At 45.6% G+C, this 13,917-nt stretch overlaps 1 protein-coding gene across 3 annotated transcripts in view; it reads right to left on the minus strand.

Moving 5' to 3' along the window:
* Window positions 1-13,917, minus strand: part of ARID1A (AT-rich interaction domain 1A) — a 90,848-nt gene that overhangs the window by 42,952 nt on the left and 33,979 nt on the right. For 2 of the 3 annotated variants that reach the window (XM_051856814.2, XM_008265899.4), the window contains exons 2-4: window positions 10,342-10,554; window positions 8,313-8,720; window positions 6,115-6,231 (exon numbers count right to left, since the gene is read on the minus strand). In XM_051856814.2, the coding sequence (XP_051712774.2) occupies window positions 6,115-6,231; window positions 8,313-8,720; window positions 10,342-10,554 (738 nt within the window). Of the gene's footprint in view, window positions 1-6,114; window positions 6,232-8,312; window positions 8,721-10,341; window positions 10,555-12,987; window positions 13,165-13,917 lie in introns of those variants that run through there. The other variant, XM_051856816.2, reaches the window with a different exon arrangement.

Here is a 13,917-nt window from a genome sequence, read left to right on the forward strand (position 1 = left end):
AGAGAGCTGGATCTGAAGCAAAGCAGCCAGGACTTGAACCGGCACCCAAACAGGATGCTGGCACTGGAGGTGGCAGCTTTACCTGCTATGCCACAGTGCTGGCCCCAGCTAGCCATTGATTTTTTTTTTTTTTTTTTTTTTTAAGATTTATTTATTTGAAAGCCAAAGAGAGAGAGAGAGAGAGAGAGAGAGAGAGGTTTTCCATCTGCTGGTTCACACCGCAACGGCTGGAGTTACAATGATCCAAAGCCAGGATCCAGGAGCTTCTTCCGGTCTCCCATGTGGGTTGAGGCGCCCAAGGACTTGGGCAATCTTCTACTGCTTTCCCAGGCCATAGCAGAGAGCTAGATCAGGAAGTGGAGCAGCCAGATCTCGAACTGGTGCCCATATGGGATGCCGGCACCACAGGCAGCAGCTGAACCTGCTACGCCACAGTGTGGGCCCCAGCCATTGATTTTTTTAAAAAAAGATTTATTTTATTTATTTGAAAGAGTTACAGAGAGAGGCAGAGACACAGAGAGGTCTTCCATCTGCTGGTTCACTCCCCAGATGGTCACAATGGCCAGAGCTGCGCTGATCCAAAGCCAGGAGCCAGGAGCTTCCTCCAGATCTCCCATGTGGGTGCAAGGGCCCAAGCACTTGGGCCATCCTCCACTGCTATCCCAGGCCATAGCAGGGAGCTGGATGTGAAGAGGAGCAGCCAGTACTGGAACTGGTGCTCATATGGGATGCTGGCACTTTAGGCCAGGGCGTTAACCTGCTGCGCCATAGCGCCGGCCCCCCAGCCATTGATTTTTAAAGATAATCTGTGCTCCCAGGAAATTTTAACACGCAGCCTGGGTAGACAACTAGTGGTCTTGAGCATCATATGATAATGCTGGCAGCACAGAGGGCTTGCCCTCTAGGAGCTTACCAGTTAAATGAGTAGAAACACTGCCAACATGCTCCGTCAGCACGGGGTGAAGGAACCTCAGACACAGGACAGCGCTCCTCTGAGTCAAGCAGGGCACAGGTGACCACTGGGTGAGGCACCACGGTTGTTTCTAACGTGTACAGGTACTCAGACACTGAACTGTTCTTTAAAGCTTACAGTCGAAAGTATTTTAAGTTTTTTAAAAAAGATTTACTTATTTAAAAGGCAGAGTGACAGGGAGAGAGAAGACACATCTTCTATCCTCTGGTTTACTCCGGCCTGGGAGGCAGAAGGGATTGCTCAAGTAATTGGGTTTCGATGGAAGATCTCTCTGTGTCTCTCCCTTTCTGTCATTTTGCCTTTCAAATAAATAAATCTTTTTTAAAAATAAAAGTCAGGCAGTCAGTGAAGTCGTCATAGAAGCTGAGCCTGAGGCTTGGTTAGGAAGTTTTCTGAGGAAACAGCCTCCAAGATGAACAGGAGCTGTTACAGGACCCAGTAGAGACAAGGGAAGAGGACAGAGAAAGGTCTCCAAGCAGAAAAAGGAAATGAAGCCCTGGGGAAACTGTGCAGGGCACGGCAGACAAACGGATGAAGCGATGAGGCAGAGGCTCTCAAAGTGCCACCCCTGGAATTTATTAGAAACGTACATTCTTGGAGCTGGCATTAAGGCATAGAGGGTTTAAGCTGCTGCCTATAGCACTGCATTGGCACCAGTTCAAGTCCTGGCTGCTCCACTTCTGATCCAGCTCCCTGCTAATGCACCTGGGAAAGCAGCAGAGGGTGGCTAAGTGGAGGAGCATCTGCAAACACGTGGACAACCCTGAAGAAGCTCCTGGCTTCCGGCTTTGGTTGGCTCACCCTGGCCTCTGCCGCCATCTGGGGAATGAACCAGCAGACAGAAGACCTCTCTCTCTCCCTCCCCCTCTCTAACTCTGCCTTTCAAATAAGTAAAATTTAAAAATATTTTAAAAATCAAGAAATATGTGCTCTCAGGCCTCACTCTAGAACCTACTGAATCAGGTGAGGAGAGTTAAGAGAAGAAACAGCAATCATTTCTGATGACTGGGCAATCAGATGCTGATGCTTAAAGACACTGGACTTTATATCACCGGCAGAGGGCTTAACCTGCTACGCCACAATGCTGGCCCCCTACTCTGTACTGCCAAGCCAGCTTCCTGTTAATAAACCTGGGAGACAGTAGATGATGCGGCAAGTACTTGAGTTCCTGCCACCCAGATAGGTGACCCTGATGGAGTTCTTGGATCCTGGCTTTGGCCTGGCCTAGAACTGTCGCTGGAATTGAGAGTGATCCAGTGGATGGAGGGTGTCTTTATTATGCTACCTTTCCAATAAATTATTATGTTTTAAATTTTTAAAAATAAAAAAAATTTGAAAATTAGATTTACAGAGAGGCAGAGGCAGAGAGAGAGAGATGTCTTCCATTCACTGGTTCACTCTCCAATTGGCTGTAATGGCTGGAGCTGGGCCAATAATCTAAAGCCAGGAGCTTCTTCCGGGTCTCCAATAAGGGTGCAAGGGCCCATGGGCTTAGGCCACCTTCCACTGCTCTCCCAGGCCATAGCAGAAAGCTGGATCAGAAATGGAGCAGCCGGAAATCGAACCAGCACCCACATGGATGCCAGCACTGCAGGTGGTGGTTTTTACCCACTACGCCACAATACTGGCTCCTATTATTTTTAAAGAAGATGGTCCTTACAGGAATCTGGCTTCTCATTTCTCCAGATGTGGCTGTTTCCTAGCCTGGCTAGGTAAATCCAGCAACAAACCAAAATTTCAAATAACCACTTTTTGTTTCTTGATCCAAGTACCTGAGGAATAAAAAATAATTTAAAACACAAGATGCCAATAACTCAACCAGCTCACTTCCCACATGAGCACATGACCCACTTGGATGAATCTATAGCAGAAGCCTGTACTTGGGATTGTTCCTTGCTCTTGGGCTTCCCCGGAACAATCCTTCTCAAAAGAACAATTCCCCTCTAAAGGCTGCCAACACCTTCACTTCAGTAAGTGACATCAGAAGCTGCTGGACCCCCAGCCCTCAGAATACATGCAACATATTTGCACATGAGCCTTCTCAAGACTGAAAAAACACCAAATACATTTCTATCAAAGGGCAGCAACTTACAGCACTGAACCCCACCGATGTGGGTTCTTGCCACAACAGCACCTCACCCAGATTTAACTGGAGACACAGACGATGCAAAGTGACTACAGATTTCTGACTGAATCGGGTTAAAAAGCATATTCCAGTGAAGCTCATGAGGCAGAAAAGGACTGCAATGGGCGTGAATGAGAAGAGAGCCAGAAGTGACAACTTTATTCAGATACCTCTCCCCCAGTTCTTAGTTGACAAAGTCGGCAATCAGTGCTGTAGTTGTGGCACAGCAGGTTACGCCGCTGCCTCTGACGCTGGCATCCCACATGAATGCTGGTTCAAGTCCTGGCTGCTCTACTTCCAATCCAGCTTCCTGCTAATGTGCCTGGGAGAGCAGCAGAAGACGGCCCGAAGTGCTTGGGCCCCTGCACCCACGTGGGAGACGCAGATGGAGTTCCACGTTCCTGGATTTGCCTGGCCCAGCCCTGGCAGCTGCAGCCACTCGGGAGTGAACCAGAAGATGGAAGAGCTCTCTGTCACTCCTTTTCTTTAATACTGCCTTTCAATTAAAAATAAATAAATCTTTTAAAATGCAAGTCAGCAGTCTCAGAAGCCCCATCTGACAGGAGTGCTTCATCTTAGAGCCTGAACACCAGTACTGAGGGACCCTGTAGGACCCGCCCCACTAGGACTGTATCTCAGCGAAGGCCTATTCTTTTAAAGATCCAGAAACCATTTTCTCCCAATTCAGAGTAACTGAAGAGACAGGTTGTAAATTCAAAAGTTTCAAAAGATTTATCTGGGCAAGTCTGGCTGAGTTTCCATTTGCTAACTGAAGCAGGATTTGTAATGGAGGGTTTGCTACCTGGATTTCAGAGTAGCCTATTTTATGTCTGTGCCCAGCAGAGTAACCTTTAGAGCCTGAGTGACTGCCCACGTGCAGTGGCAGAGCTAGAACTACGGTTAAATGTTCCCACAATCAGCCCACTATCAAACAGTTGCTTTTTTTTTTTTGACAGGCAGAGTGGACAGTGAGAGAGAGAGACAGAGAGAAAGGTCTTCCTTTGCCGTTGGTTCACCCTCCAATGGCCGCCGCGGCTGGCGCGCTGCGGCCGGCGCACCGCGCTGATCCGATGGCAGGAGCCAGGAGCCAGGTGCTTTTCCTGGTCTCCCATGGGGTGCAGGGCCCAAGCACCTGGGCCATCCTCCACTGCACTCCCTGGCCACAGCAGAGAGCTGGCCTGGAAGAGGGGCAACCGGGACAGAATCCGGCGCCCCGACCGGGACTAGAACCCGGTGTGCCGGCGCCGCAAGGCGGAGGATTAGCCTAGTGAGCCGCGGCGCTGGCCCCAAACAATTGCTATTAACACCTTTCAGATCTGAAGCAGTCCCTACGGCCTCTGAGATGACTATGATGGCTGACACTTACGAAGTGCCTAGAGTACACCAGCCTCTATTAACCTAAGTAATACTAATCACCACCTGGTAAATTAAGTATTTCAGGTTCATTTTACAGATGCAAAAACTAAGGCACAGAGAGGTGAGGTGACTGACTGCTGCAGAATTACTGCAGAACCAAGATGCAGACCTTGGGTAGGCATTTGCCTCGCAGGTAAGTAGGAGAGACGGCAACTGGGACACCTACGTTCCCTTGTTCAAGTTCAGTCTCTGCTCCCAACTTCAGTTTCCTGCTAATGTGTAACCTTGGGGGCAGCAGGTGCTGGCTCAGGTAGCTGCGTTCTTACCGCTTATGTGGGCTACCTGGATTAAGTCTGGCCTTCACCGTTGGCCCAGCCCTGGCTGTTGTAGGCATCTGAGGAGTAAACCAGCAGATAGGAAATCCCTGTCTCTCCCTGTCTCTCTCTCTGGTTCACATAAAAGAAATAAAAATTTTAAAAATTCAAAAAGAAAGATTTAGACCCACAAACTCTGGCTGTAAAGCCCAAGCTCTTATTTGCCAGACTGTATGGCCTTTCTCAGAATATGGTCAGATCATTCCATAAATAAGTATTTGAAGTTATAAAAAAGCACCTGGGAACCAAGTACTCTTAGATAAAAGTGTCCATTCACAGAAAACCACTACCAGAAAAACCACTTTCACTCCATCCATGCTCACTATGACAATGCATGCTAAATGTATTCCAGATCCCACTTCCTAGCTAAACACTAAGCCGAAAACCTAACAACTGAGCCCTCAAGAATAAGGCCAAGAAACACTTTTCTCAACTTTGGAGAGCAGAAGTACTTCTTTTTTTTTTTTTTTTTTTTTAACTTTTATTTAGTAAATATAAATTTCCAAAGTACAGTTTATGGATTACAGTGGCTATCCCCCCCCATAACTTCCCTCCCACTTGCACCCCTCCCATCTCCTGCTCCCTCTCCCATTCCATTCACATCAAGATTCATTTTCAATTATCTTTATATACAGAAGATTGATTCAGTATTTATTAAGTAAAGATTTCATCAGTTTGCACCCACACAGAAACAGAGTAAAATACTGTTTCAGTACTAGTTATAGCATTACTTCACATCGGACAACACACTAAGGACAGATCCCACATGAGGAGGAAGTACACAGTGAAGCAGAAGTACTTCTAACATCTCTATCTTCACTGCTCCTCTTGTCTCTATGCTTCAGAGCCCAAGAGTAAACAAAACCACACATACACACACACATCTAAACAGATCACAAACCTGTTCCCTAGCCAGGTGGACAAAAGAGGCATTCTAGAAGGTCAGTCTTTGAATCCCTATTCAGAATTTTGACCCTGAATTCAAGGAATAGCTTCTTGTTCATTCATTCAGTGTTGGGGAACATCTGAGCTGCATAAGGTCCACAAAGTGATTTGGTTTGGCCCTGCCAAGGCAACCACAGGCAGGACTAGAAATTCAATATATATCTACACAGCAAGTTAATTTTTAAGTTGACAATTCTGTATGGCCCATGAATGATATTACAAATATTCACATGGCCTTTGGCAGAAAAAAGGTTCCCCACCTCTGAATCCAACCAGAAACCGGTTTTCTTTGGTTTCCTCCTTGTCTCTACCACCTTCTAGAGGGTGGCAGAAATACTCACAGGCAAGCTGGAGGGTCTTGACTGAAGGCTCAGGTTCATATCTTCTTGCCCTCCCTTACTGGAGGTCATTGAGGGGGCTGAGGATGCCTGAGACCCAAATGAATCTTGAGATAGCTCCTGAAACAAGACAGACAAAAGCTGAAACGGGCTAGTATTAATAAACCAGGCCAGCTTATTTCATAGAAAAGAAGGTAAAGGACTCTTACACAAGGGAAGCTGGGTGAGAGGGAAAGTTCAATTTTGAACATTAATTAAAAGAAGGAAAATCCAAGCTGTGGTTCTTAAGTATGACACCAGTGGGCTTTTTCTGATGGAACCCTGTCCACTTACTGCCACCAGAATGCTGTCTCTTGGGGTTAAATGCTTATGGTCTGGCTAATGACAAGTCACACCTATCAAGAAATGATACCAACTGATTTTTAAAAACTCATGCTAGAACCTTTGCATTAAAATAAGTACTGCTTCCTTCAAAGACATTGCCTTGGCATGAAACATTTACTCCAACGATGCTACCAGTACATAAAAACTTCACTGGGCTTGTCATCATTCCGTCATTTCTCCTCTTTTGGCTCTATAAAGAATAAAGCCCAAATTACTATTTTTAGGCATCATTACCTACACCTTATTCACCATATATAGCTTCAAATGAGTCTTAGCTATTTCCTAAAATTAAACCCACTCTCAAAAAGTAAGATTTGCCACACTGAGGATTTTCTAAAGAATGTGACACCAACTCTGCTGGTAATTTCAAATGAAGAGATCCTAAATATTTTGAATATACAGAATGGGATGGTGTTTATAATGAATGTACAGTACAGCTTCCCAAGTTGACTAGTTTTTTAAAACTTTTTTTTTTTTTAAATATTTATTTATTTGAAAGGCAAAGCTACAGAGAGAAGAGGGAAAGACACACAGAGATCTTCCATCTACTGGTTCACTCCCCAAATGGCCACAATAGGTAGGGCTGGGCCAGAGTGAAGCCAAGAGCTTCATCTGGGTTTTCCATATGGGTGCAGGACTCCCGCTGCTGCTTTCTCAGGTGCATTAGCAAGGAGCTGGATCAGAAGTGGAGCAGCTAGGACTCAAACCAGTACCCATATGGGACATTGGCATCATAGGCAGCAGCTAAACCCACTGGGCCACAATACCGCCCCCTAGGTATAATAACTATTTTGAAAAAAGACCAGGTGCAAGCTCTATGCTGTAGCAAGTAAAGCCACTGCCTGAAGTGCCAGCATCCCATATGGTCACCGGTTCGAGTCCTGGCTGCTCCACTTCTAATTCAGCTCTCTGTGATGGCCTGGCAAAGCAGTAGAAGATGGCCCAAGTCCTTGGGCCCCTGCACCATGTGGGAGATTCAGAAGAAGCTCCTGGCTTCGGATTGGTATAGTTCCAGCCATTGCGGCCAACTGGGGAGTGAACCAGTGGATCAAAGACCTCTTTCTGCCTCTCCTCTTTCTGTGTAACTCTTTCAAATAAATAAATAGATCCTAAAAAAAAAAAAAAAAAAAAAAAAAAAAAAAAAAAAAAGAAAACGAAAAAGAAAAAGGACCAAAATCACTTAGATGATTAGGTTTTGAGATGCTTGTTTAAAAAAAAAGGAAAAATCAGGGGCCACTGGTTGCGAGGCCACTTCACAATGTTAAGCCACTTCTCGAGACATGGACATCCCACATCAGGGCACCAGTTCAGCCTCAGCTCCTCCACTTCTGACCCAGTTTCCTGCTAGTGCATCTGGGAAAGGCACTGGAAGATGACTAAGAACTTGGGCTCCTGCCACCAGGTGGGAGTCAAGGATGGAGTTCCTGGCGCCTGGTTTTAGCACCTGGCTATTGTGGGTATTTGGGTAGTGAACAGCAGATGAACGATCTCCCTCTGTCACTCTACCCTTCAAATAAATAAATAAATCTTAAAATAAATGACAAGAAAAATCAGTACCTTTACCTTCAAATTCGTGCCTGTCTATGCAACTTACGATTGCCCTATCCCATCATCAGTACGGACAGCTACAGGTCTTCATGCACAGTTACACATACCTTTATTAGTTCGGCCAATCCAGCTCCTGTTTACCCTCCCAGAGTTTAACTGGTTTTAAGTGCATATCAGAGAACAAACTTATAGAGCGTGGTTCTCCTGACGTCACCTCCCGAGCTGTCTCGGGTCACATACGAGAGAGGCGAGAGGCAGGGGCGCCTTACCTGTGGTGGCGGGAAGCGCTGCTGGGAATAGGCAGCCTGCTGGGGGAGCGTCGAGGATGCTGGCTGCTGAGGCTGCTGGTAGGGAGGCTGCGCCTGCGGCTGTGAGTAGGGGGGCTGGCTCTGGGGATGCTGCTGTGCCGTGGACTGCTGGGAGGGATACGGCGCTGGGGACTGCTGATGCGGAGGCTGAGATGGCTGCTGGGAGTATGGCGGCTGAGAGGACTGGAGCTGTGGCGGCTGAGACTGCGGCTGCTGCTGATACGAAGGCTGGGCGTGAGGGGTCTGAGATGGTGGTTGCTGGGAGTAGGCTGGCTGCTGCTGCTGGGGGTGAGGACTTTGCTGGTTGTAATATGGAGTCTGGCCCTGCTGACCATACCCGCCAGGGCCTTGTTGCCCATAGGGAGGAATCTGCAGGAAAAGAAAAGATACTTTTAGTGACTCTTCTGGATGAAGAAAGGAGAGGTAATTGGTCAAAAGCTATGTTATAAGGATGGGCAGAGAAAGCAGGCAAGCTAAGCCTCACTCAAAAGGCCCAGGGGTCTTGTACCCTTTCCATATAAACCAAGCCAAGAAGGATGGCCAAGCTGGGTTCTATTAGTTGGATTGTTTACATATGGACTACAGTCATTCACGGAAAATTTACACTATTTGATATTTGGGCAACTTACATGAATTCAAGAGCAACCGTTTTTACCCACAGTCCAGTTTTTTTTTTCTTAATCACGGCCTGTACTGTTTTTGTAAGCATCAGGATTCTGTATCCTAACCACAGCCAGGAGTCAACAGCAGCCTAGTTGAGGCAACCGAAAACCTAGAATTCACTCACCCAGTCAGCATGCAAATCACTAAGCTAGCTACTTTAGTTTTCTCATTTAGTCTTTCTTCAAAAAAAAAATCTGAGGGCCTACCTGCTTACCTGTGCCTTGCACTATTTTAGGCACTGGGGACATACCTGGTTGAGGGGAGGGAATCTATCCATCTCTCCTCAATCCTCATTGAAAAGGAACAGAACAGTATCCTGTCTTCTATATTTAAGGACATAGTTTGCTTTTAAGTCTTAGAAATAAGTTCAGTTTTATATTTTGTCCCTCATTACTTTTAGTGTAACACTCAAATACAAATGGTAGAAAATTCTGTGAACACAAAAAAATGACAGTAAAAAGATAACTGTATACATGGCTAGACAAAAGGAGATGAGGGGAAATTTTAACATTTCTAACAGCATTGTTAGCATCTTTATTGTTTGGCTTTCCTTTTTTCTCAGGCCCTCCTAAACACTCAGGCTACTGATATGTTGAAAGCTCAGAGAAACATGAAAGGCCTCCTTGTCCCCCAGGCACAGGGTCTAAGTGGTTTTCTTTGTAGTAGCAGTGGCTGGGTGCTCAGCCACTGCTCCTCTTTCATCCCACCTCCTTCAGAAATCAGAGTGGGAGCCGGCGCCGCGGCTCACTAGGCTAATCCTCCGCCTTGCGGCGCCGGCACACCGGGTTCTAGTCCCAGTCGGGGTGCTGGATTCTGTCCTGGTTGCCCCTCTTCCAGGCCAGCTCTCTGCTGTGGTCAGGGAGTGCAGTGGAGGATGGCCCAAGTACTTGGGCTCTGCACCCCATGGGAGACCAGGAGAAGCGCCTGGCTCCTGCCATCGGATCAGCGCGGTGTGCCGGCTGCAGCGCGCCGGCCATTGGAGGGTGAACCAATGGCAAAAGGAAGGAAGACCTTTCTCTCTGTCTCTTTCTCTCACTGTCTACTCTGCCTGTCCAAAAAAAAAAAAAAAAGAAATCAGAGCGGGGACAAGTAGCCCAGCCAGGTCAAGAGAACTAGACGGATATGCACAGACTGTGGTCAGGGAGCAGTTTTCTTTGGAGCACACAGAGGATGATACCTACAATCTTAGCAGCACAGTGTAACAAACTGAGCCAGTTGGCCTGTGTTTACATTAAGAGGCTTGGAAACCAAATTTGTTCTGAGTTTGTAGCTCAAAGACAGATCCTAAATGCCAGCAAGCATTGAGGTAATCAGAGTAACCATCTACCTGCTGTGCATAAGAGAGGCCGCCCATGGCAGTCTGTGCCCGACCCTGCATGGTCATCGGGTACCGCTGTGGAGTCTGGGACCCATATGGTTGTCCTGGGTACCCATGTCCTTGCTGCGGTCCTGACGGAGGTCCCTGTTGTTGCGAGTATGGGTTAGTTCCACCATATGGCTGAGGTCTCATCTTGCCCATCTGATCCATTGGACTGGATGGCTACAAAATAAAAAGAGCATTTCATTAACTTAAAGTGTTGATAGCCTCTGGCCAATATGAACACACAACCCAAGTATACGGGCCTTCCAAGTCTACGCCACATAGGAAACCAGTTACTATAAAAAAGTAATGAGACTCAATAAGCCTTGAGTAAGTCATTTAACTTTCGTCAGAATCTTGATTTTGTCATTCATAAAACTAAAGCACCACCTGTTTGTGAAAGCATTTTGCAAGCTAAAACTACTCTGTAAGTGTGGTACTACTTGAAACCCAAGGGACAGCTAAGTGTAGAGCAATTAATACATGCACTCTTTAAGTGCAGAAAATCAGAACAAAGGCCTTTCACGTAGGAGAGGACAGGGCTACAATGCAATGTTATGCCCTTGTTCAACACCATCCAAACTGATGCTCCAAAACACAACCATCTGGATGTTTCTATCTTTCCAATAGTGGTGACTTTCTCCCTTGGACTATGGCATAAGCAGTTAAAATTTGTGCTTTCTTCCAAATGAGCAACAAGGCTAACTTAACAGTTGCTGAGGGAACAGTAACAGAGCTTAGAGTCTCGTGCATCTCAACCAAAGAACTTCTGTCTCTTTAAAGAACAAGATACAGAGGCTCAACACAGCACCAACAATGAAAGTTCAAAGTTCAAATCACAGGTATTTGTCTACAAACATAGCTTTCTTTCCAGTTCTTTATGGAGCAACAGATTCAATCAGCTCATTCATTTTTTTGGCTTGCCTTTGTTTTATCGGAGCTGTACAGGATGGAACCCAGTAAACATTCTCTCATAGATACCTACCTGTGAAGGGGAGGGGAGGGCAGGGGGTAGTTTCTCTAAGCATCTCTTAGATTCCCCCAAGGTGGAACATAAGCCCATAGTCTAACATAAAACGTGAAATTTATTTTTTTTTAATTTATTTATTTGAAAGGCAAAGTTATAGAGAGGTAGAGGCAGAGGCAGAGACATAGAGATCTTTCATCTGCTGGTTCACTCTCCAAATGGCCCCAACGGTCAGAGCTGGGCAGATCTGAATCCAGGAGCCAGGAACTTCTTCCGGGTCTTCAATGTGGATGCAAGGGCCCAAGGACTGGGCCATCTTCTACTGCTTTCCCAGGCCACAGCAGAGAGCTGGAATGGAAGTGGAGCAGCTGGGACTCAAACTGGTGCTGGCACTGCAGGCAGCGGCTTTACTCACTGTGCCATAGTGCCGGCTCTAAAATTGAATCTTAAGGAGGCCAGTGCTGTGGTGCAGCTGGTTAAGCCACCATCTGCAGATCCAGCATCCCATCTTGGCACTGGTTCAAGGCCTGGCTGTTGTTCTACTTTCGATCCAGCTCCATTGCTACTGGTCTGGGAAAGCAGCAGAAGATGGCCCAAGTGTTTGGGCCCCTGTCACCCATATGGCAGATCCAGAAGAAGCTCCTGGCTTTGGCCTGGCCCAGCCCTGGCTGTTATGGCTTTCTGGGGAGTGAACCAGCAGATGGAAGATAGCTCTCTCTCTCTTTCAATTAAATAAACAAACTAAAAAAAAAAACAAAAAAAAACAAAAAAAAACCCTGAATCTTAAAAAACGGCTTGAGCTTCAACATCATTAACTCTCAAATGAAAGAGTTCAATGGTTCTCAAATTTGAACATGTATCATAATCACTGGAGGTCTTGTTAAAACCAGACTGCTTGGACCCACACTGAGCAGGATTCAGCAGGTTTAAAATGCAACCAAGGATGCACTCGTAACAAGTGATGCTGACTGTACCAGTCCAGGGAACACACTTTGAGAACCACTGGTTTACATCACCTTTTAGGGTCCCTTCTAGTCCTGTTCTATAATTAACAAGTTATGCTATAATTTAAGGTATGTAAGACTTTAAGCAACAACAGCGAAATCTGTAAAATAAGGGGGGCATCCAAGTAATTGGTTCTTTGTATATGCTTTTACAAAAAAAAATGCTAAGTGTTTTTAAGAGGAAGGAACATTGTCATGAAGAAAAATGGGTAAGACAGTAAGACACAGAAGCTATTCTTCTAAATATCAAGAGAAAAAAGCAGAAGCAGATTTCTCTCTTAAACCACAGCTGAGATCTCAGCTAAAAACATAATAGTGATGGGAGTATTCCCTTCCAAGATTCTAAACCACAGAGAATCGTAGTAAAAACTTTGTCCCAATCACTACTATGTCAACATTATTAAAGGGATCTTTCCAACAACCCTAATTAAACAATTTTTGTCCAAGGCCTGCATCTACACCAAAAGCTCCAATAATGTTCCCAATCTTAATTCTGGAACTATGTGGATTCTTTTGGGACTACTTAGGAAGCTGAAATTTAGCAACAACTGGATGAGTAATAAACAGTATGTGGTCTTCTCCAATACACCTGGCAATGGAGCCAAACCATCACCATTCTCTCCTGTAAAGAGCAGGGCTTACATGGCCATATCATGCTGAATATCATAAAGAGGTCTTCATCTCATCCCAGAATGCAGCTGCTGTTCATGTGTCCCTTACATGAAGAGATTATATTTGCTGAACAGAGAGACCAGCCTGTTCTGGGTATCTATCAGTCTATGTCTCCCCACAGTACGAGGGACAGTCATTACCATGGTTACCATGGAGCTTCTAGAGCAGTAGCTATTAACGAGGGCTACAGATAGGAATTTTCTGTGAATGCCTGGGCTTCTTTCTAGAAGAGCTTGGGCTCCTACCCCTAAGATCCCTGAATGACTCTGATGTATACTATTAACAGAACCAGTAATCTAGTGAAGCAATAACCAATAAAATTTTTCCATAATGTGACTTGTTATGTACTTGAAATACGATCGATGCACTGAATTATTTTTATTTACTTTTAATTAAAATTCACATACCCACATGTAGCTAATGGCTATCATATTGAACAGTGTAGTTCTACAGCAATGCCCCCAAATCACTTTCTGCTAATCCTGTGTAGAATTAGCATGTAAAAAGAGCATATTATAGTGGTTCAAACTTGGGTTCAAATTCTAACTATCTAACCTGAACACTTTAAAGACTGATTTATTTGAAGGGCAGAGTTAGAGAAAGAGGCAGAGACAGAGATCTGGTTCACTTCCCAAATGGCCACAACACCCAGGTTTCCCACAAGGGCGGCAGGGGCCCAAGTACTTGGGCCATTTTCTGCTGCTTTCCTAGGAGTATTAGCAGGGAGCTAGACTGGAAATGGAGCAATTGGGACACAAATTGACACCCATATGGGATGCTGCAGATGGCAGCTTAACCAGCTGCACCATAACACTAGCCCTGAATATATCAGTTCTGTATCTAAAATGCACATAAAACACATCAAACAGTGGTTTGGTATTTAAATGCTCAATAAGTGGT

The sequence above is a fragment of the Oryctolagus cuniculus genome, chromosome 7 (genome assembly GCF_964237555.1).
Source record: "Oryctolagus cuniculus chromosome 7, mOryCun1.1, whole genome shotgun sequence".
Lineage (NCBI taxonomy): Eukaryota > Metazoa > Chordata > Mammalia > Lagomorpha > Leporidae > Oryctolagus > Oryctolagus cuniculus.